At 34.3% G+C, this 19,672-nt stretch overlaps 1 protein-coding gene across 3 annotated transcripts in view; it reads right to left on the minus strand.

Annotated features, from left to right (window-relative positions):
- The window catches only part of PBX3 (PBX homeobox 3), a 187,232-nt gene that overhangs the window by 42,590 nt on the left and 124,970 nt on the right, over positions 1-19,672 (minus strand). For all 3 annotated transcript variants that reach the window (XR_002831087.1, XM_006096231.3, XM_023760142.1), the window contains exon 2: positions 221-462. Coding sequence is in view for 2 of the 3 variants with exons in the window: in XM_006096231.3 (XP_006096293.1) it covers positions 221-462 (242 nt within the window). In the remaining variant the exon portion in view is untranslated. The remainder of the gene's footprint in view (positions 1-220; positions 463-19,672) is intronic.

The following is a 19,672-nucleotide window of genomic DNA, read 5'->3' on the forward strand; positions in this document are numbered from 1 at the left end:
AAAACAAGTAGATGGGATAAAACAGCTTAGCTTCACCTCTGAAATCTCAAAGGGAATTCATTTCATGAATCCAACAATTCACTTAGATTTTAGCATTGACCTTATTTATTTTGTTCTTTGTGTTAACACCTACCCCTCACAGCCCTCAGAATTGGTTAGCGCAGTCTAATAGCAGAGCAATAGAGGTTTGTGCAGGACTATGAGAGTGGCGGCTGCTGACCTGTTCATATTTCTCCAGTTCTGTGTGATAGATTTGTCTGATCTGGGTCAATTTGGCTCTGTAATCTGAGTGTTCAATAGAGTTATCTGAAGAACCTCCAGAGGCTGCCGCGGCTGCAGCTGCTGCCGCCGATCCCCCACCTTTCTCAGGACCTGAAACCCCTTCTGCCAAAAGCATATTGTCCAGTCTCATTAGCTGGGGATCGGGAGGGTCCTCCTCCTGGGCTCCTCTGATGCTGAGACCTTCAAGGAGAGAGAGACAGAGAGAGAATAAGCGAGAAACAGGACAAACAGTTGTATTTTATTTATTTGAGAAAAATGTTCAAACAACATCAGTGTACTATAATTCATGCTGAGAATTTCATTGTTCACATTTTATCAATAAGCCTAAGTATGGAAATTCTTTTCAAGATAATATTTACATGCATCCCAAAATTTTTAAGATCACCCCTTCTCAATTTATCCCAGATTGGATCCTTACGAGAAGGTAGCCTTGAGTTCCTGACATCCAATCTTCCCATATTTAGGTGATTTAAGAATAAAATGGGAAGAGGGTAAAAAATTTGGGATTTTGATAAAGAAAAAACATCATCCAAGGATATAAAACAAACCCAATGAAAGAAAGGTGGTTGTTCTGTTTCTCTATACAGCTAGAATAACAGATTTTAAAATCTCATAGAATAATTAATTCACAAGCTATACCCAAAATTAAAAAATAAGCAGGATCAGATGGCCTTCTCCATTACATAATTTCAGGGGGAGAAGAGAAATACATACATGATGAGGTAATTAGCTATGCTTTAAAATATATATATAATTAAATGCCTTGGTTAAACAATTGTCAACAAACTATAAAACCAGGACACTAATAAATACAGTATTAAAAATGTACCATCAACATGGCAAAACGGTGCTGGTCACAATTGTCTCAATCTAATTTTGCTTTTATATAAAGAACTTCCTAAGTGATGCCCAGTCAGCACCTCATCTGAGTACTATAGATCACAGCTGACAATTCGTAGGTTTAATCAGGTCACATAGGCTTTCTGCCAAGATGTTTTCAACAACACAGAAGACAAAGTTTTAAAATAATTATCGTGGTATAAAAAAGCACTGGAGTCATGACAGCTCAAAATCAGCATTTTCATTAATGTGTAACATAATCTAAAATATCCCAGCCCAATTAACCTCTGGAAACCTGTTTAAAAACAGGTTCTTCACACTAGTTACAAGGCATCCTGGGGAAGGAGGGGAAGGAAGTTGGCATCTTGCATGTCTGCATTTGGATTCTGCCTTTTGCGTCTGTGCCTGTTGTTGTTTATCCACAGTGGTGCACACTCTGTGTCTGGTGTAACTTACATGACAGTAACATCTATAAGCTGCCAAGTACTCAACTGAGCACCAGCTCTGCAATTTTATGCGCTAACCTAAAACTATCATCAATTCTTTTAAGAACAGATTTCATTCCTAGATGTCCTGAATTACACCCACAGCAGGAGAGAGCTCTTGGTTGTCTTAATTCAAATGCACAACTTTAATTTCCTCCCTCAAAACACTTTAAAGCTGTCACTTTCATTTAAAAATATATTTCAGAATAATTTCAACTGGGTAATAAAACTAACTCAAAATAATTTAAAATTATGTCTGTTGCCTGTAGAGGAAAATAAATAAGGTTTGGAAACTATAATATACAAAGACAATAATTCATTTAGGGAACCAAAAAGTTAGGAGTCCCTTAAATAAGATAAAAACAGTATCAGCACATTGCTGATAAAGATAGACAAACATGTATTTGCTATTTCTTCTAGATCTAGAAGAAACTGCCAAATATTGGTTACACTGGTATTTTTAACATCTTTCACTTTCTTTCCTTCTAATTCATTTTATTAGATGGTAAAATCTCATGGCCTAGACACACTTAGAGTTCCACATACCAAGTTTTTGTGCCTTTTACATGCCATGCAGACTCACTGAGCTTATCTAACACTTCAGGCTCTGTTTCATTTTATATTATTCATTTGGGAGTTCCTTACATTTCTCCTTTTTAAATTAAACTTTTGCTCACACTTTTGTGTTTGTTGGTTCTGTGTGGAGATAGAGAGATAGATAGATAATGGTGCTTCTCCTGGAAATGTGTTTTATCTACCTTCAAAGTTCCTCAGGTTTCTAGTTTTCCCCTTGTACTTATATTTATTGATCTTTTCTTATGGACATTTGGTGAGGTTCTTTAATAGTAAATCAACATCCATAGACAAAATTTTTACATTTCCCTGCACATGTGTGGCACACAAGAGAAGATGCTCAATGGCTAATACACAAGAAAGCAGGGAGACAAGAAGGAAATTCATCAGGAAGAAATGCAAGATACAAATTAATTAGCCATCTATGGCACTTTCATCCATACCTAATATGCATATAAAACAACACCACCATACCAGTAGGAAGCAACCCTTAAACTCAATAGTAGTCAACACAAATAAAAAGAATCATAAGTATGTCTTGTGACAAATAATACCTCTTCTAAAATCATAAGTAAATCAACACTTCAGTGGTTGCTTCAAATACAGGAAGAATGTTTTAATGTAATCTTTCTGCATTTGCTTTATAAATTATGTACATCAAATCTAATCAGAAAAATCATTTCCTGACAAAAAGTTCACACTCCTATAGATGAAAAGTCAGAGTCACACATGGATTCCAGTCATAACACCTACTCCCCTAGGCACCTATAAACATTTTAATGAACCTAAGTTTGCAGGGCTATAATGAATAGAACTAAGTGGCTTTCAAAAGATATTGATATCTTCAAACTAAAACTTGGGAAAACAATAATTTAAAAATTGGTCATTCTTATTTTTAATCCAAAATGTGTACAGCGACATTTATAGAGATTTATAAAGCTTTACATCTAGGCTTTGTTATCACAGAATTATAAAGTGTGTTTTTAAAAAAGCCCTATGTGCAATCTACTTATAACCACAACATTCATTTCAGTATCCCTAAGATTTAGACAAATCATACAAACACAGTAAAACATTGTTTAACAACGAACTTGGCTTTGTTATAAGCCCATAGTTTTTGCATATCTTTCGGCAAATCCTAATTAGCTGTCTTTCAACATGCTGTGCACCTGCCCCGCAGATAATGGGAGAGAGCATCTGCATAGACGACTGCATTCGGAGGGCAATAAATAAATTACGGGTCAAAATTATTACAAAGCTTCCTCGGAATAAACGCATACCCTTCACAATACTAAGCTGCAGATGTGAAAAGTACCTAAAGCCCACTCAAATGGTATGATTATGGGGCTGTTGGAGTTTAATAATCTGACTGTAATTCAGGCATTTTCAACAGCTCATTAAGGGTTCATTAATATATAGGCAAGCTTTTGAATTATAAATAAGCAGATTAGAAATCTGCAGTGGCTGAATTGTACAGTAGTAGCCTCTCTAACAGAACAACACTGTAACACGACGAAGGCTTGACCTGAGAAAATGAGATGCAAATACAGGGCTTCGCAGCTTCCTCATTTCAAGGACCAACCCCACTGGATCATGAGTAACTTCTGCTCATCCAGGACTGAAGAGTGGCTTCAGACCATGGCTGCTGCAAATGTGTTCCACACATGGTCATGAATTAGGCACTAATTAAAATCTAGCCCTACAATATTTCCACAATCAGAGAAGATACACAATATCCACGGTAATGATAAAGAAAAGTTATCGAATCATTTTTACTTTGTAAACAGTACATTATTTAGAGCTGCTGTGAAACAGAAAGCTATTATGGAAACTGTAGTTGTCTGATTTTTCCCCCTAATGAGCATGCCATAAAACTAGGTCCCAAATTATTCATAGGCTTAAGCCTATGAAATCTCTATAATTTTGTTCTCTGACGGACTTCCTCTTGATTCACTCAACTGCCATACCAATCTTAGGAAAATGTTTAGCAGTATCATGGAAAGCAAGGCCAGATCAGATATTTTTGGCCGGCCCTGAATTCTTGACTTCTGTGAAACTAGTGCCAATTCTATTATTTTCTTTTGTTGTTGTTTTTATAATTGTCCACAGATTTTATTTTGTGTCTGTTATTTAAAAGTAACAAGCAGGATTGTGGTCTGACAGTACAAAGATGATTAAAGAAAACACCAACTTTACTTTCAGCTTTCTTCATTTTAAAATCAAGTAAGCCACAGTTTGAGAAACATAAACCAAATTATAGATAAATAAGAGAGATTAAAAAAAATATGTTGCTACTTTTCTCCCCAAACCTAAAAAAAAAAGGGCAAAATAATTTTTCACCTAATATCCGTAACTAACGAAAAGCAGTTTAAGTATGAAATAGAAGACCTGGAAATGAAATGAAGGTCACAAGCCCCATGGTTAAAAAATCTCATTTGAAACAATTACCTTTGGTTGTGCAAACTGGAATATAATTTGGAAACAAAATAAACAAACTGAAAAATTCCTCAAGGTGCCATTATCTAAACCAGATTTGATATGGGGGTGGAGAAAGGGAGATTGGGGTTCTCAGACAAACAGTGAATGGATCAGAGATAAAGCTAAGGAGACAAGACCAAGTAGAGGTAAGGCAGATGCTTAAGTGGGGTCTGACTGAATGAGAGAGACGCAAAAAGCAAAAAATAAAAAAGCCAACTGAATGATATCAGCACCTCCTAAAGAAAGATCTGGAATAATATTTGCACATAAATTTCGTGCTGTCCTTCTTAACTCTAAAGATAAAGACTTGTAATGAAAGGGAAGAATCATATTATTTTATAGATATCAGTAGAAGCAATTGGAAAAACAACCAATTTTTAAAATATTATGAGAAAATGACAGATGATATACTAGTAGTTGCCTATCACTATCTGTGGCCCCATGCCCATCCCACTCTGGCTCCAAATCTCCTTTTAAGCCAATGTTAGTGTCTAATCCACTGAATATGGCAGTCATATTACAAGCTAATGTCACTTTCACTCCTATTTAAGGTGACTGTGTGGTGTGTGCACGTTTTTCATGTCAGGTGTATTAAATATAACACGGCAATGCACTGCACATTTCCACGCCAACCTAGTTGTCACTTTCGCTTGACTCATTCTCTATTGAGGAAAAATGCAGCACTGGGAATTTACAAGGCTTTTCAGTTAAATGGACATAAATCACAGGTTTCATTCAAACCGAATAATCACTGGCCATAAAGAGCTACTTGTCTCTTACCATATATTACAGTGAAGTTCCTGTGAGCAATAATGCAGCCATTCATGGCAAAGAAAAACAGAGCGAGACATTAAGAACTGACATGTAATCCTGTTAGGGCCCTGACGTGGAGAGTGTGGCTGACATTTTTATCATATATGTCCATTTCTATTTGGAAAATCAGAGGAATAAAAATGATTACTTCACTGCCCAAATCTACCTTCCTAAAACAGCCCACTGAGATTTGTTTACATGCTGGGAAACTGCTTACTAGAAATTCATAAATCTAAGATTTTGAAGCATTTCCCCTGATGGTTAAATTGAAGATATGACTAGAAAGGTTCCCCATAATGCTTCTCCACACCTCCATTTCCTTCACTTTCAACACATAAACTGTCAATCCATCGCTTTATTACATTTCACCTTCATTATAAAGCTGTTGGCAGAATGCCTGTTTCTAACACACAGCACTGATAACTTTTCTCCAAGCACTTGCTGCAAAGCCATCTCACTCAAGAAAGCAGGCAACTAATGACCTTTATTAGAGGTTCGATGGAAAGCAGCTAGCTGCTGTAATAACATTATTAGTATCTTGGTCTGTACAGGTACTAGACTCCTGGGCAGAGCCTAGTTGTTATTTTCCTGCAGTTCCACAGATGTACTTTAAATGAGAAGAGGGACACCATTTAAAGGCACTTCCTGAATCAACAGTGTTTTTCTATGCCCATATGATTCTCAAAGCTATGAGCCTGGCATTTCCGCACCATCCCAGCAATGCAAATGGCAAAATAGAGATCACTTAGGGATCCATTCTTCTCCACGGCTATACCAATCAATCCCCACCACACCACAAGTTCAGACAATTTATTTTACCAGAAGCAGGAATATTTTACACAAAAGAGTTATGCCTGAAAAAATGATTTAGGCTAAACATTTTGCTATTTGAAGCCATTAAAAATATTGACCAGACTTACTGTACTTACCCAGTAACTGACAAAACTATAGTACAGTTCATTTGAAAACATTTATTATGCTCCTGTAAGAAGGTGTGTTCATTCTATGGGAAGGGACTTTAAAAATAAAAATCCTTCATTTTCATCAGTTTCTCTTTACCCTTCAAGTCTATTTTAGCCAACTGTTTACATAAAAATTTGAAACTACTGTTGGCTGGCAAAAGCAAATTTTGAAGATTTCCCACTTGCCAATTAGATCTTGCCTAAGAGACAAGAAAAAGGAGTGAGCCTTGTCACTGTGAAAGTGAAGTGCAGCCACGATGAAGGAGCAGATGGACTGTGCAATAAAAATGCAGAAAGAAGAGTTACATTTTTAAGGCACTTTTTTGTTAAATGGAGCTGCATCTTGTTGGCGCTCTTGATATATAAGCACTGTCAGCTACAGAAGAAGAGAACAGGGCTAGGGCAAGATATGAAGTATGCTGTGCTTGCCTGAGACAGTGAAAAAAGGATGAGGAAAAAAACAGGCCATGTTTCTCAGGCATATTAGCACAAAGGGCTACCTGTGCTCTGTTCTTAAAGGAAATTATTACAAGTGTGTGCGTGTGGAGGAAGGGGAGGAAACGGCCATTTTCTTTTTATCTAAACAGATAGATGCTCAAGCAAAATGCTCTATTGAGAAGATTCTTAGGATTGGTAAATATGACAAATAAATTTGGAAAGGGAAAGAAAAAACCCAGCACTATATAAGGGAAAAGCAATGACTTTCAGAACCTAAGTGGGGGGAAAGAATTATAACAGCACTGGCTTTAATACCTATGCGCCTTTGTGACTAGCTACTCTATGCAATTAAGTGATCTAATATGCCAATGACATCCTTTTAAATTTACCGCATGCCTGGGGTCTCCTCACTAGAAAATGCTAGAGGCCTACATTTGGACTTCCAACAAAACCAATTAGTCCTCTTCTATTGTGTGCATTTCCAGGACTTTTCAGTATGTGTTTACACAAACTCCTATTATAATTCCTTCTTTTCCCACATTCTGTTCCCTTTTCTCTCCGCAGAATGAGATAGCCATGGCTCTTTCATTTCCTGTCTTGTCAGTTAAGATCACTGCCATGCTGTGAATAGGATAACATTACACCGTGATGCCTGCTCCCACTAACACGGAGGGCATCCTTTGTGCTGCCCCACACAGCTGCTTCCCCTACTACTCTATTTTCTGGAAGACCAAATCTTCCAGACTTTAGTAAGACCCTCCTAGACCGAGTTCACTATACAAAATATTTCTGCCAAAAAGCAAATGTTTTTTGTTTCTTATGTAGGTGACTTTAACCTCTTATTTTACAGTAGTTAATGTGATAATCCAAAAACACTGTAGTACTTGGGTCTCATTCTATGGCTTAGCCTAAAAATTCCCTCTGTTCAAATTTCAATACATATTAAGCATATACTACATGCCAAACAGCAAGCTATATCTTTCACATTTTCTCTCATTTGTTTTTTACATAACCTTATAGATAAGAAAACCAAACTTTGAAAAGGTTAAGTGACTTGCTCACGATTACATGCCTAGTAAATGTGAAAACAATTATTCAAACATAAGTCTGTCTTCCTCTAAGTCCAGGATTCCACTATACCTCAAATGCCTAGAGAAATAGATTATAATGTTGGATTTTAAATTCACTTTGCAACTCCACTACTGAAGAATATATACTATACTACTAGAAAATATGGAGTGTAGAACAGCCTGGATTCAAACTCTGACTGTTATTTATTAGCTATGTGATAGTAGGCAAGTTCTCAAATTCATTCTCTATAAATAAAGATACCACCAACTCAAGGAATCATTGTGATAAAATATGTAAAATGTATGTAAAATGCCTAAAACAGTATCTGGCACATAATCATCACTTTAAAAAATAATAGGAGTTATTCCCTTTAAATCACACAGACTAAAATCTGTTTTATTAAAATACTACATTTCCTTAAGTCAAAGAACTAGTTACAGAATTTCTTAGAATTGCCTGTGAAAATAAAACATTGCCATGAACTTAAAAAATGAAATATGGAAGTTCTGCAAACTTAAGATGTAATCTGAAACAAATCTGCCCTACAATTAAACTTCTATCTGATTTCTGGTAATATTCATTCACTATATGGTCAAATCTGATCGAGGTGGTTGTGCTTTTAAGAGTTTTCTTAAAATTGGTATTTTTATTTATCAAATTTCTTTGCTATAGATTGTGTTACTTTGCAATATATTACTTTGCAATATATTTTAATGGTGTGTAATTTTATTGTTTTTTGCTTTCTCAATTTTTATGACCTAAGTATCTGTTTTCTTCTTTTGCTCTTTACTCTCATATCACTTCCGGTGGCGGAATGGCACTCTGATGTTTGTTGATGATAAAACACTCTTGACAGTTGTTCATTATTAGTGGTCTCTGTCCACACACTTCAAATACACTTGGAAATCTAGAGAATGGCTACGTGTAGAAGACCACATGGAAATTAAACGGTGCTATGTCTTTGTTTCAAAATAAATAAAAACCTTTTCTTCCTGCTCATTATCATGTTATAACTGGCTACATGGTATTTTGTTAAAATTAGTCCAAATTAAACCAAAGTTATCCAACTCTTAGTATTTTAGAAATCTTTAAGCAAATATTTTATTAAAAATGTATGATTTCTTTAAAACTATACATATAATATATATCTGATTTAAAATTTTTGGTCAGAAACTACCTACCAATGGGGAGAAAAATGGTACCACTCCAGAACAATTATTATTTTTTCATTCATAATTTCTCTCAAATAAAATACTAGACCCGAGTTGAATTTAAAAATACCCAATATACTTAGTTGTGTACTTTAAGGTGATCAGTAAATGTCATTCATACATCCTCATCACAGAAGAATACCGCCCCTATCAGAAAATTAATCTCATGCTTATCTTTATATTCACTTCCTTGCCCTTCGCTGCAGCCATCTTCTTTCCCTTTTCTCTAAAATGTTGAAAAGTGAACATATAAATTACAGTCAGTTGGCTTCGTTATGAATACTAGATATCCACTGGTTCCCTTTTTCCTTTTGCAGGAAGGAATATCCACTTTATTGTTTTGTAATGCCAAATTATCCTGAAGCACAGGCACTGCTCAAAATACCATGCCAGTATATATGGCATGAGGGTCACTGACATTCTCAGTACATTCCGATGCAATAGCACAGAATAAAGTTTTATCTGTATTATTATAAAGAACACAGACTCAGTTTTATCAAAAAGGCTTTGTGAAACATGGCATGATTACAGGAAGCATGAACTTGACTAGAATTTCTGCATGACTTTACTTTTAAGTATTCTGGCTCTTTAATATAAATACAGCATCGAATTAAACTGAAAATAGCTTCTTTTTCCCCTCACAGTTTTAGAAATTATTTATTTCAAACACTTACAATTTTCACTTTAAATGCAAAATAGCTGATAAAAAAAAACACATTGAAATACATATTCTACTGACCATTTGCCCCATATACAGACCTCAGCCTTTGGTATTTGCTTTTAGGTAATTAGATAAAAAAAATAAAAACTTAAAACTATTATTTTCATCTCCAAAAGAAAAAGTTGAGGTATTTAACAGTTGTATGATCTCCATCCAAAAATGCACTGAAGATAGCTTCTTTATTTTCATATAATATTTGCCTGTATGCATCTCTCTTAAGGAGTTTACATTTTGCTGTAAGTATTGTAGATGTTTCAGTCAATGGTGAACTTTCAAAAGGATATTTGTGCTTCTCCAGGTTGTATCACATCCATCACTCTCTTCCATTAAAAACCATTAAGTGTCTGAAAAGCACGACCACCCACATAGCATGCAAAGGACAATGGCAGAGAAGCTTGAAAGCATCTTCCAAGCAGCAAATCACACAAACAAGGCCCCCTATGTTAATAATGCACTTATTTGCTTATAAATAATCAAAAAGTATATTCTTAAATTTAAATTACAAAAAGTGGCTGGTGTGTCTAATAAAACAAAACATTCTAGTGCAAGTTGACTGCTAATTGTTTCACAAACTATTTTCTTTTTTTTAAATTTTTAAAAAATTTTTTATTGATTATCACAAACTATTTTCTAGTGTCGTATAAATAAAAGCTTAACTAAAAAACTCAAGTTATCTATGTATCATTAACTCTTTAAGCAACTAACCCACAGTAAAGATAGCCAAAGAAATTTTTTATAAACACGACATCCCAAAGCATATTCTAGATTTTGTTATCATAGATTAATACTGCTCTGATAAGAATTTAATGTGAGTCAAATTCACTATAAAGTCATATCTCAATCAAGATGGACTTAAACATCAATTAAATGTAGTATTGCTCATTAGAACAATTAAAAATATTTCCCTCCCCACCCAGAAATAATTTTTTTCCAGGTTAACGGTATTACTGGAAGCATAAAGAGTGAGATGGAGAGTACACAAAACAGGTATATAAACAACTAATTAGGAAAGTCAATTGAAAGAAAATGAATATTAAAATCCTTTTGAAAAGCACCATAACATAATTACAATCAGTTTTTTTTCCAGTTATTTAGAGGGCAATGTGTAAATGTACATTTCCCCCTGTGTACTTTTGGGGCGGGGGGGGGGGGGCAGTTCATTATTCAACCCACTTTTCTGAAAAGAAAATGTGTATGCATTAATATAAATATAAGTGTAGATTTATATTAACAGTATACAGATTTCAAAACTGCCAAAAGAAACCCCATTTTGAACTGGGCATTTTAGGTGGTAAACCATGGAAATGTCAACTTTGATTTGAGCTAACAAAAAGGAATTTAGAGGATGGATAAGCTCCAGGACCTTTGAATTAAATGAAAGACCAGAACACTCCACAGAATGTCTGCAATAACAGTCTCTACAGAAAATTATGAGGAACTACATAAATCCACCCTCTTCCTCTTCACACAGGCTCATTAAAGCTGTACTGACTCTCTGGGCAGCTATAATTCTGCTGACTGATACCCTGGAATCACCCTGTCAATACCCAGTGGTGTGCTGCCTCTCCAACTATCTCTGCCCCTAATATTCCTCTCTTTGATGGGATTTGCTGACCTTTAATCTGATGCTAGTTTACTCTCATCACTGAAGTGTAAGTCAGAGAGCAATAAAACGGCAACCTCACTGATTCAAAAGGGAGAGCTAAAGCCTGCTAACTGTGAATCTAACCTTTCGTAATGGCTGGCTCCTAAAGGAGGAAGCATGAAGTGGAAGGCAGCTAAAACAAACAATGTGTAATGCTGAGCACAAGATTTATTAGAATCCCTTTTGCATGGGTATTAGAAGAGGATACATGGGTATAAACAAGAGCTACACAAATATTTGCAAGGGAGACCAAAGTAAAGGGTCAGAATAGCCTTCCATGCCAATACAAATCTCAACAAGAGCTGTGCTATAGAATCAAGCAAGGTTAGTTGAACAAAAAAGCCTATGATGACTCCAGGTGGATGTAAACAACACTGAAGTAATAAAATCATCATTAAAAGTAAGATGTTTTTCTGTGATGAGGTACGAGACTATAATGTCTGAAAACCAAAAACTCAAATTCATAATGGGTCCTAGAGAATTCAAAGAGCTTGTGGAAATTAAATGCTTCCAAATAATTTTCAGTATAATATTAAAGGTAAGTTAATAAGACCTCACATTTACTGAGTGCTTCCTATGTGCCATGCACTGCTCAAGGTACTTGATTTTAGCTATCCTAAGAGTCGGGTACTATTATTATGCCCAGTCTTATTATCATGAAACTGGGGCACAGCATGGTTTGGTTGAAAACCATGTTCATGGTCACACAGCTTGACAGTGAAAGAGCCATGATTTGAACAGAGGTAGTCTACATTTTGAAAAGTATTTATGGGGAAAAAACACACAAAAAATCCAACCTGCATTATTATGCCATGTTCCCACATGGCAACAAATTCTGGCCACTCTGAAATGATTTGAAATTGGCATCCAGTTTTTTATGACTCATCTCCTGAGGTTTCAACTACTGGGCCAACAAGCTTAAAGAGCCATGGACTGAATCACAAATATTAATTTAGTATCAATCAGTGGTGTTAATTGTCAAACAAGGCTACTTTTCACCTACTTGCACAAAGACTGAACATCTTTCATTATAAATAATCTGGTAAACAAAGAAAAGAAGAATCTTTCAGTTTGCAAAGCACATGAATCTATATAAAATATATACTAAATGCCAGAGTGAAAACAAAGCGGAAGTTATTGCATAACAAATCTCTTCCAATCCTCTTGGGGAAAACTGAGTCTGACAGTATTAGGTTCTAACAGGTGCAGATAGCAGAAGAATTACTATTCATTCTACCCGAAAGAAAAAAGATAATAAAAAGCATAATTTAATTTATAATTTATGTTTACAAGCGTTATTTTTAAGAGTTACAGTCTGCTTTGCAGATTACTTGGTCTGGTTCAAGTTGACATGTTGCATCATAGAACAAGCCTGAAGGGTCTTCACAACATGTACAGTAATTAACACGTCATTAACACATTAACTAATACACATTCAACATCATCATTGTTAATAGCATAAAATTAATTTATTGTACATTGCATATAGCACCCCCTGGCACTTTTCAAAATAAATTTGGAAATGCATACTACCAAGTATTTTAAAAGGTAGCCATTTATACTGAAATATTTTCACCAATAAACATTTTTATAGTTGTGCATGTGTGTTGTGTGTGCATTTTTAAAATGAGGCGTATTTAGTGATACTACAAATTAGATCTGTATCTGATTCAAGCTGTACTGGTACAAAAATACAAAGAACAAAGACAAGCCTTACTCTGTGAAGGAACTAGTAATACATTAAAAATTTAATACTTGGCAGGTCAAATCTGGATACTCTCTGCTGAAGACAACCAATATTAATGAATCAGACTACAGAGTCATTGTCTGGAATCCCAAAGGAAACAATAATGCAAGTACAACAAATTCTTAGAAGTGAAAACCCTGCAAGACTACTTAACAGCGTATCACTGGTCAATGCGCTGATCATAAATATGTTAAACCTTATATAGTATTTTTGAATATGAATGCAAGCTAGATACAGTTTTAACTCTGATTTTACTTTGAAGTAAATATCTTTGCATAAATATTTGCCTTGCTGTTAATTCTCTCCATATAAGAAATAATTTAATACAAAGTTCTGTTTTCTTCTCTACAATAAATCTAAAACAATAGATCTAAAAGATAGAAATAAAGCAACTTCTTCAAGAAACAGAAGATTTGGGTTTCTCTAACAATGAAGATGACACAATTAAAAGAAGGTCAAAGGAAAGACAACATAGAGTACCATGGTTTGAACAAGATCAGGTAGCTATTTTCACAGCTGATCTGTAGAACTCTGAATAGTAAATTGATAACAACAACAGAGTACAAAAGGATGAGATAAGCAAAATAAATACATTATAGACAGCCTACCAAGTGAACTCAAGTTAATTACTGCCTGGTTATTATTTTTAAAATATTTTTGAAACTGTTATTGAAAGTGAGACCCTCTGGAAAAACATAAGTGGGTAGTTGGCTCAATTAACTACAGCGGCCCCACTATGTGCTAAGCACATATTCTTTTCCTTTACTTTATATTCTTTCTGGTTGATCTTTCATTCATTCATACTTTCATTCATACTTTCATTCAACAAACCTCTACTAAGTACCCATTATATGCACAGCACTGTGCTAAAATTTATGTATAGCTGTTCAGCAGAAATTATTGATCACAACTAAGTAACTTCAGGCTCCATTAAGAAACAGCTATTTCAGAAATGCAATTTTAAAGTATAATTGCTAAATTTTAAATCAATTAACGTATGTTATCTACTAAAATTAGTTGTACAAAAACATATCCATTTAGTTTTTCATATATAGTCAAGAAGTTCAGATACAGAGTAAATGCCAGCTGGTGAATCTATAAATGCCTTCAAGTAAAAGCATTTATTTAAAAACATGAAACTTACCACTATCTTTCTCTATATTTAAGTCACTTTTGTTATTGGCTACCTTTAAAATCCCTGTCATCACTGGTAATAGCAGATAAATATCACATCAATTTGAGATGAGGAAACTAGTGAAAACATTTACTACAAAAAAGATGCTAAATTCTATAATTATGATATAAGTAATATACACACTTGAGTATACATAACTAGGATCAGACTCATTTGCTTTCAGTACATCTCTATACTACTTATTTGAGAGTAAAGCTACCTGTCTATAGAGGCTACACTGTGGGATGGGCTGAAACATCAGCAGTTTGTCCTGGGGTCTACTACACTACATACAATTATGCTGGGGTCACTTGGGTTATATAGGAAGCCTGAAGTTTTAAATTGTCAATTAGAATATTGTGGCCTGATTTTAACAATACAGCAGTGCTTCTAATGATCTTAAAGGTAATTCACTATTCAGACCCTAAGCAAAAGATGCAAATGTAGCACTGAAAGCTCCTTATTAAATAGCCACAGGCTACATCTCTGTACAATAAGTGGTCCAGGTCTTTTTAGAACATACTAATTAGATGAACAGAGAATCAGAAAAATGCAAAACCAGGTCATGCAGCAAAAATGGTGAAGTGTTAAAATAGGGGGGAAGGGGTGGCGGGAGAGGGGGATGAGAAAAATGTACCAAATAACTCCAACCCACCATTATTAAAAAATTATCTACAACAAGGAGGAAAAATAAATCATGTCAGGTCACTATTTGACTCAACCAAATTAGGGTGGATATTACTATTAAAGTTAAGTTTTAAGTTTATTGTCAGGGATATGCTTAACTGATGATACAATACTATGAATAATACATTAAGCAAAAGCCCAATCTAAAATTAAATTTGCCTTGGGTTATCTCCAAATGTTTACTATAAACATTCAGAATTATTCTGCTTTATAAATGAAAGCTAATATCAAGAAAATATTTTCTGGGGGCTCTGCTCTTCAACAGTAACATATAGAGTTGCCAACCAATACACCACAATTTTACAGAAGACAGTGCCCTCAATTCTCAATTACTTCAACACCATAGAAGTTTCTTTTATTAAATAATTTACTGGAGGAAAATAGCCTTTATTGTCAAACTGGGGTGTTTTATTAAATAAGCCATTTCTATTTTAGTTTTGTGTTTTCTTTAAAAAGACAATGTTTTACATAAATTTGAGCGCCTACTCTAAACAATAAATTGTACTCATTAAAAATACTGTTCTTATCTCATATACTTTAATTAACATTCAACATAAAATAACTATAACAGAGACACTCAGAAGGAAATATTAAGTCAACCCACTACAACTTGAATTTATGAAACCCAGAGCAAGGATCTGAGCTGTCATTTCATATCTGCTGTACTATTTGGTTGTATGGCCATGGGCAAGTTGCCTCCCAGAGTCTCATTTCCCTATCTGTAAAATGAGAGGACTGTGCTAGATTATCCATAGGTCCCCTTCCTTCAACAAGTTCAGATTTTAGTGAACTTGTTGATATTATGATTATAAACTATAAGTGGTCCAATCATTCTAAAATGGGCCCTAAAATTCAAAAGGCCCTTAAACTCATATCATTTACTTTGTAAATCAAATTTGATTCATTATTACACTAAATTCTCTGAAACTTAAGTTACATCACATTTTAAAGACGATTATGAAAATTTTGCTCTTCTCTCGGAATCAGGCCATGCTAGAAAAGTAGGGGGTAGTGGTGGAGAATGAGTGGTGGGAAGGTGTCCTTAGTAGTGAGATCAGTAGATTCCAAATGATAAATTTTATTCTAATACTGCAAAAACACTGTTTCAGGACCTCAAATCTATCTATCTTAGCCAAGAGACCACACGTCCACAGAACTTTAGTATAAGAAGGAACCTCATTATCTATTCTATCACACAGGTGATTTGAGGCTCAAGTTACAATTCTTATGGATAGGTAGGCTACAGTAGTTAAAAGGCCACATCCATTAAAAATGATGTATTTTGGAGTGCATTGGGTAGTTCCTCATAAAATCACTGCCATCTGTAAATGAATGATAATTGAAATAAGTCACATTAGTATCTTAATTATAAAAGTGACTAAATATATAAGTATATTTTAAATTTTACTGAAAACACCCAATCCTTAATTGGAGCTTAGTTAAAGCCAGCTAGTGGTAAATATATATTCACGTAGTTTAAGATCTGCACAGGATTCTATGCAAATGATATTTTTGCCCATGTCCAGTATAAAAAACATGTACCTATATGGAAAACTCCCATAAATGTTGATGCTGTTTCTTACTTTAATCTAGTACTTTTAAATCAGATACCCTCAAATAGTTTTCCCTACATAAACTAGAAGTATAATAAATGTCAGTATGTGCTTTTTTAGATATCTTGCTAGTATATATAACATTTTAGAAAGGTGTAGGCCTCCAATTTGTTGAAGATAAACAAATATTTTAAGCCAAAATTATAAGTAACATCTACCAGAAAGCAAAAATAATAATTTTGAAAATTGAGAAAAAGCTTCATCAATTCATACTTACACCACTTATCAATCCAAAATGTACTCTATTTTTTTTTTTGTTATTCTCCATAAAGTCTTGAGTTTGATTGGATGGTATAACAAGCAAAAATCTTATGAATGTTTTCTGCCCTCAAGAAGCTATTCTAAATGAATTAGTCTTCCACAAATTAATGAATTCATATTTTAAGATGCATTTGCAAAATGTTCCATCATTCCAATGCTAATTTGCAACCTAGTTAAAAAATGTTAGCCTACCAGGAAAAAAATTTTTTAATGGGTAATGAATGTCATGTTTGTGCAGGAAAAAAAGGACATGAAAAAAAAGGACATGTAAATATAAAGCCCATATGTACTGGTTTTGACAAGACAGTGCAGTTAAGTGATTTTATTATGCATATTATTTCAAATATTCAATAGCATTAAGATATACATTTAACTACTGAAACCTTTTAAACAATGATTAAATTTATAAAATCACATTAAATTACATGTAATATCTAAAAGTCCATTATAGACGAACAGGAAAGGAAACAGTTAATATACTAATTACAGTAATTAAGAGTTGCCAATTTAATTATAGCTGGGAATATGAATGCTCTAACATTTGTTAGAGTGTAAAAAACAAATCTTTAATGCAGAGACTTTGTTCATAAACATCTAATGGAGACCTCCTCTACCTCACTCTGCTTCTCTGCTGACACAACAGCAATGGGTTCAGACTGAAGAACTTGTCAGCAATCAGGCAGGAGGAGGCTAATTAGCTTGCAGGTTAATGAGTATGATGGCTCTTGACAGCATTTTGTTACAGCCTCTTCTGTATTTAAACAATAAATGATTACTTATATACAGTTGAGACATTCTAACTATAATAGCCAAGCCCACATTTGGTTTTACAAAGATAAAATAAGTTCCTTTGTTTCTAAATCAAAAATATAAAATTTGCATGAGTTATATGTCTATCACATTCTCACAATATGCTGAAAAGAAAGGTAATAAATGTACTTTACATACAGGTATACCCTTTGGAGCTGAAAACTTCCATTGAAAGGATGGCCATTAGGTGACATAACTGGACAACTGAAAGATAATTTAAATATGATAGCTTTTTAGTAATATGCAACAACTTCCCGAAAAATAATTCAAGGAAGAGTTTTGTCTTCATTTTTCATTCTAGGCTTCTCTGTGTGAAACAGATATATAAGGCACGCACAGAGGAATCTCTTCGCTTACCTTGTTGGTTACTAGGGATTTGAAAACAGGTGGTGAATTAAGGAAACAACTCTATTGAGAGATTAACCCATTTCATCAGCCAGTGGAGAAGGAAATAAGAACATTTTTACAGCATCCCTATAATCCATATATTTAGTGGTAACAGAAATGTCTTAATAAAAGCACTAAGAAAACAAAGTGAGTACTTTGCAGAATTTTGATTTACTCTATAAAGTAGAGAATATTCAAATCTAAGTAGTCTGATTTTTATTTACATGAAAGGAAAATGATGTGTCCAGGAAAACCTTATCTGAGAATTAAACTGAACTTTAGCTGCATAATATCAAGGGAGGGTTATTTCAATTTAATATTCAGTGTTCCCTAGAAATTTGAGCACAAACCTGGAAGAAACACCTGCTGAGATTCACACTGCTTTCTAAATTATTTTGCATACATGAATTATTTGTGTACCTTCTCACTACTGTTTGATGAACATTTGAATAAAAATATAAAATAACAATTTCAAATATGTACCTTTCTAATGCTCTGTTTTATGTTTAAGAATAAAAGGTATTATATCCATCACAATTATGGTAGGCAATAAATAACTGCACATCAAGAAGCTTTAGTAGACCTGGACAGATTTAGTAGCAGAAAGAAGAAACTAGTGTAAAAACCAAAATAATTTGTTGCAGAGTTAAAAGGCCCAGGTGTAGTGAGTGCCTATAATTTCTAAGGGATGAAAGGAGTAATATAAATTCAAATTCTGTGGCTAGTTTGTCACTTTCCCTTAATTATCTTGAATAATAAATTTTGGGGTCAAAATACAAGTACTTGAAAATTTTTCCATCAATCGCATGCAACTTACACATCTGAATTCTCTTACATTATAAACAGTATATGAATATAGGCTTTTCTGTATCATACGTACATACTTAAATAACACACTATTATTAGCTTCTAATATGTCTTATCACACATAAATGCAGCCCACTACACATTTTGTAATTTACACCCTAAGTCCCAAAAGTTACAATGCTGTGCTAAATCTAGGTGGATATGTAAACAATTTTCCTAAATTCTAATCCAATTAAATGTTATAGAATCAAAAATTTCCTCCAAATTATGTGATCAATTCCAATCTAGTGCCTTTGGCGGGGGTGGGCTTGTATGGACATGGGGCAGGTGGGCCAGAGGGGAGACTGACACCTAGCTAAAATCACAACCCATTCTTCCTGCTTAAATGAGAATATTCCTCAGTCTGAAAAATTATTTATAGAGATTTTTTACTACCCTTGTATACTGCAATGTTATTTCCTTTCCCACACACTAGCAAAGTCCATTTTCACAACTGCTATAAAGCGGCATGTTCACAGCTAGTAAAACAACTCAATAAATAGCCTCACGAAGCTATAGCTGTCTCATATCCTTTCCTCAATAAAAACAGAGGTGAACTGCTTATTTTCAGCAGCACACTATAAGAAGACAGAAGCATTATGACTGCTCATACATTCTGACTATCATT

This window comes from Myotis lucifugus, unplaced genomic scaffold, assembly GCF_000147115.1.
Source record: "Myotis lucifugus unplaced genomic scaffold, Myoluc2.0 scaffold_173, whole genome shotgun sequence".
In the NCBI taxonomy this organism is placed as follows: domain Eukaryota; kingdom Metazoa; phylum Chordata; class Mammalia; order Chiroptera; family Vespertilionidae; genus Myotis; species Myotis lucifugus.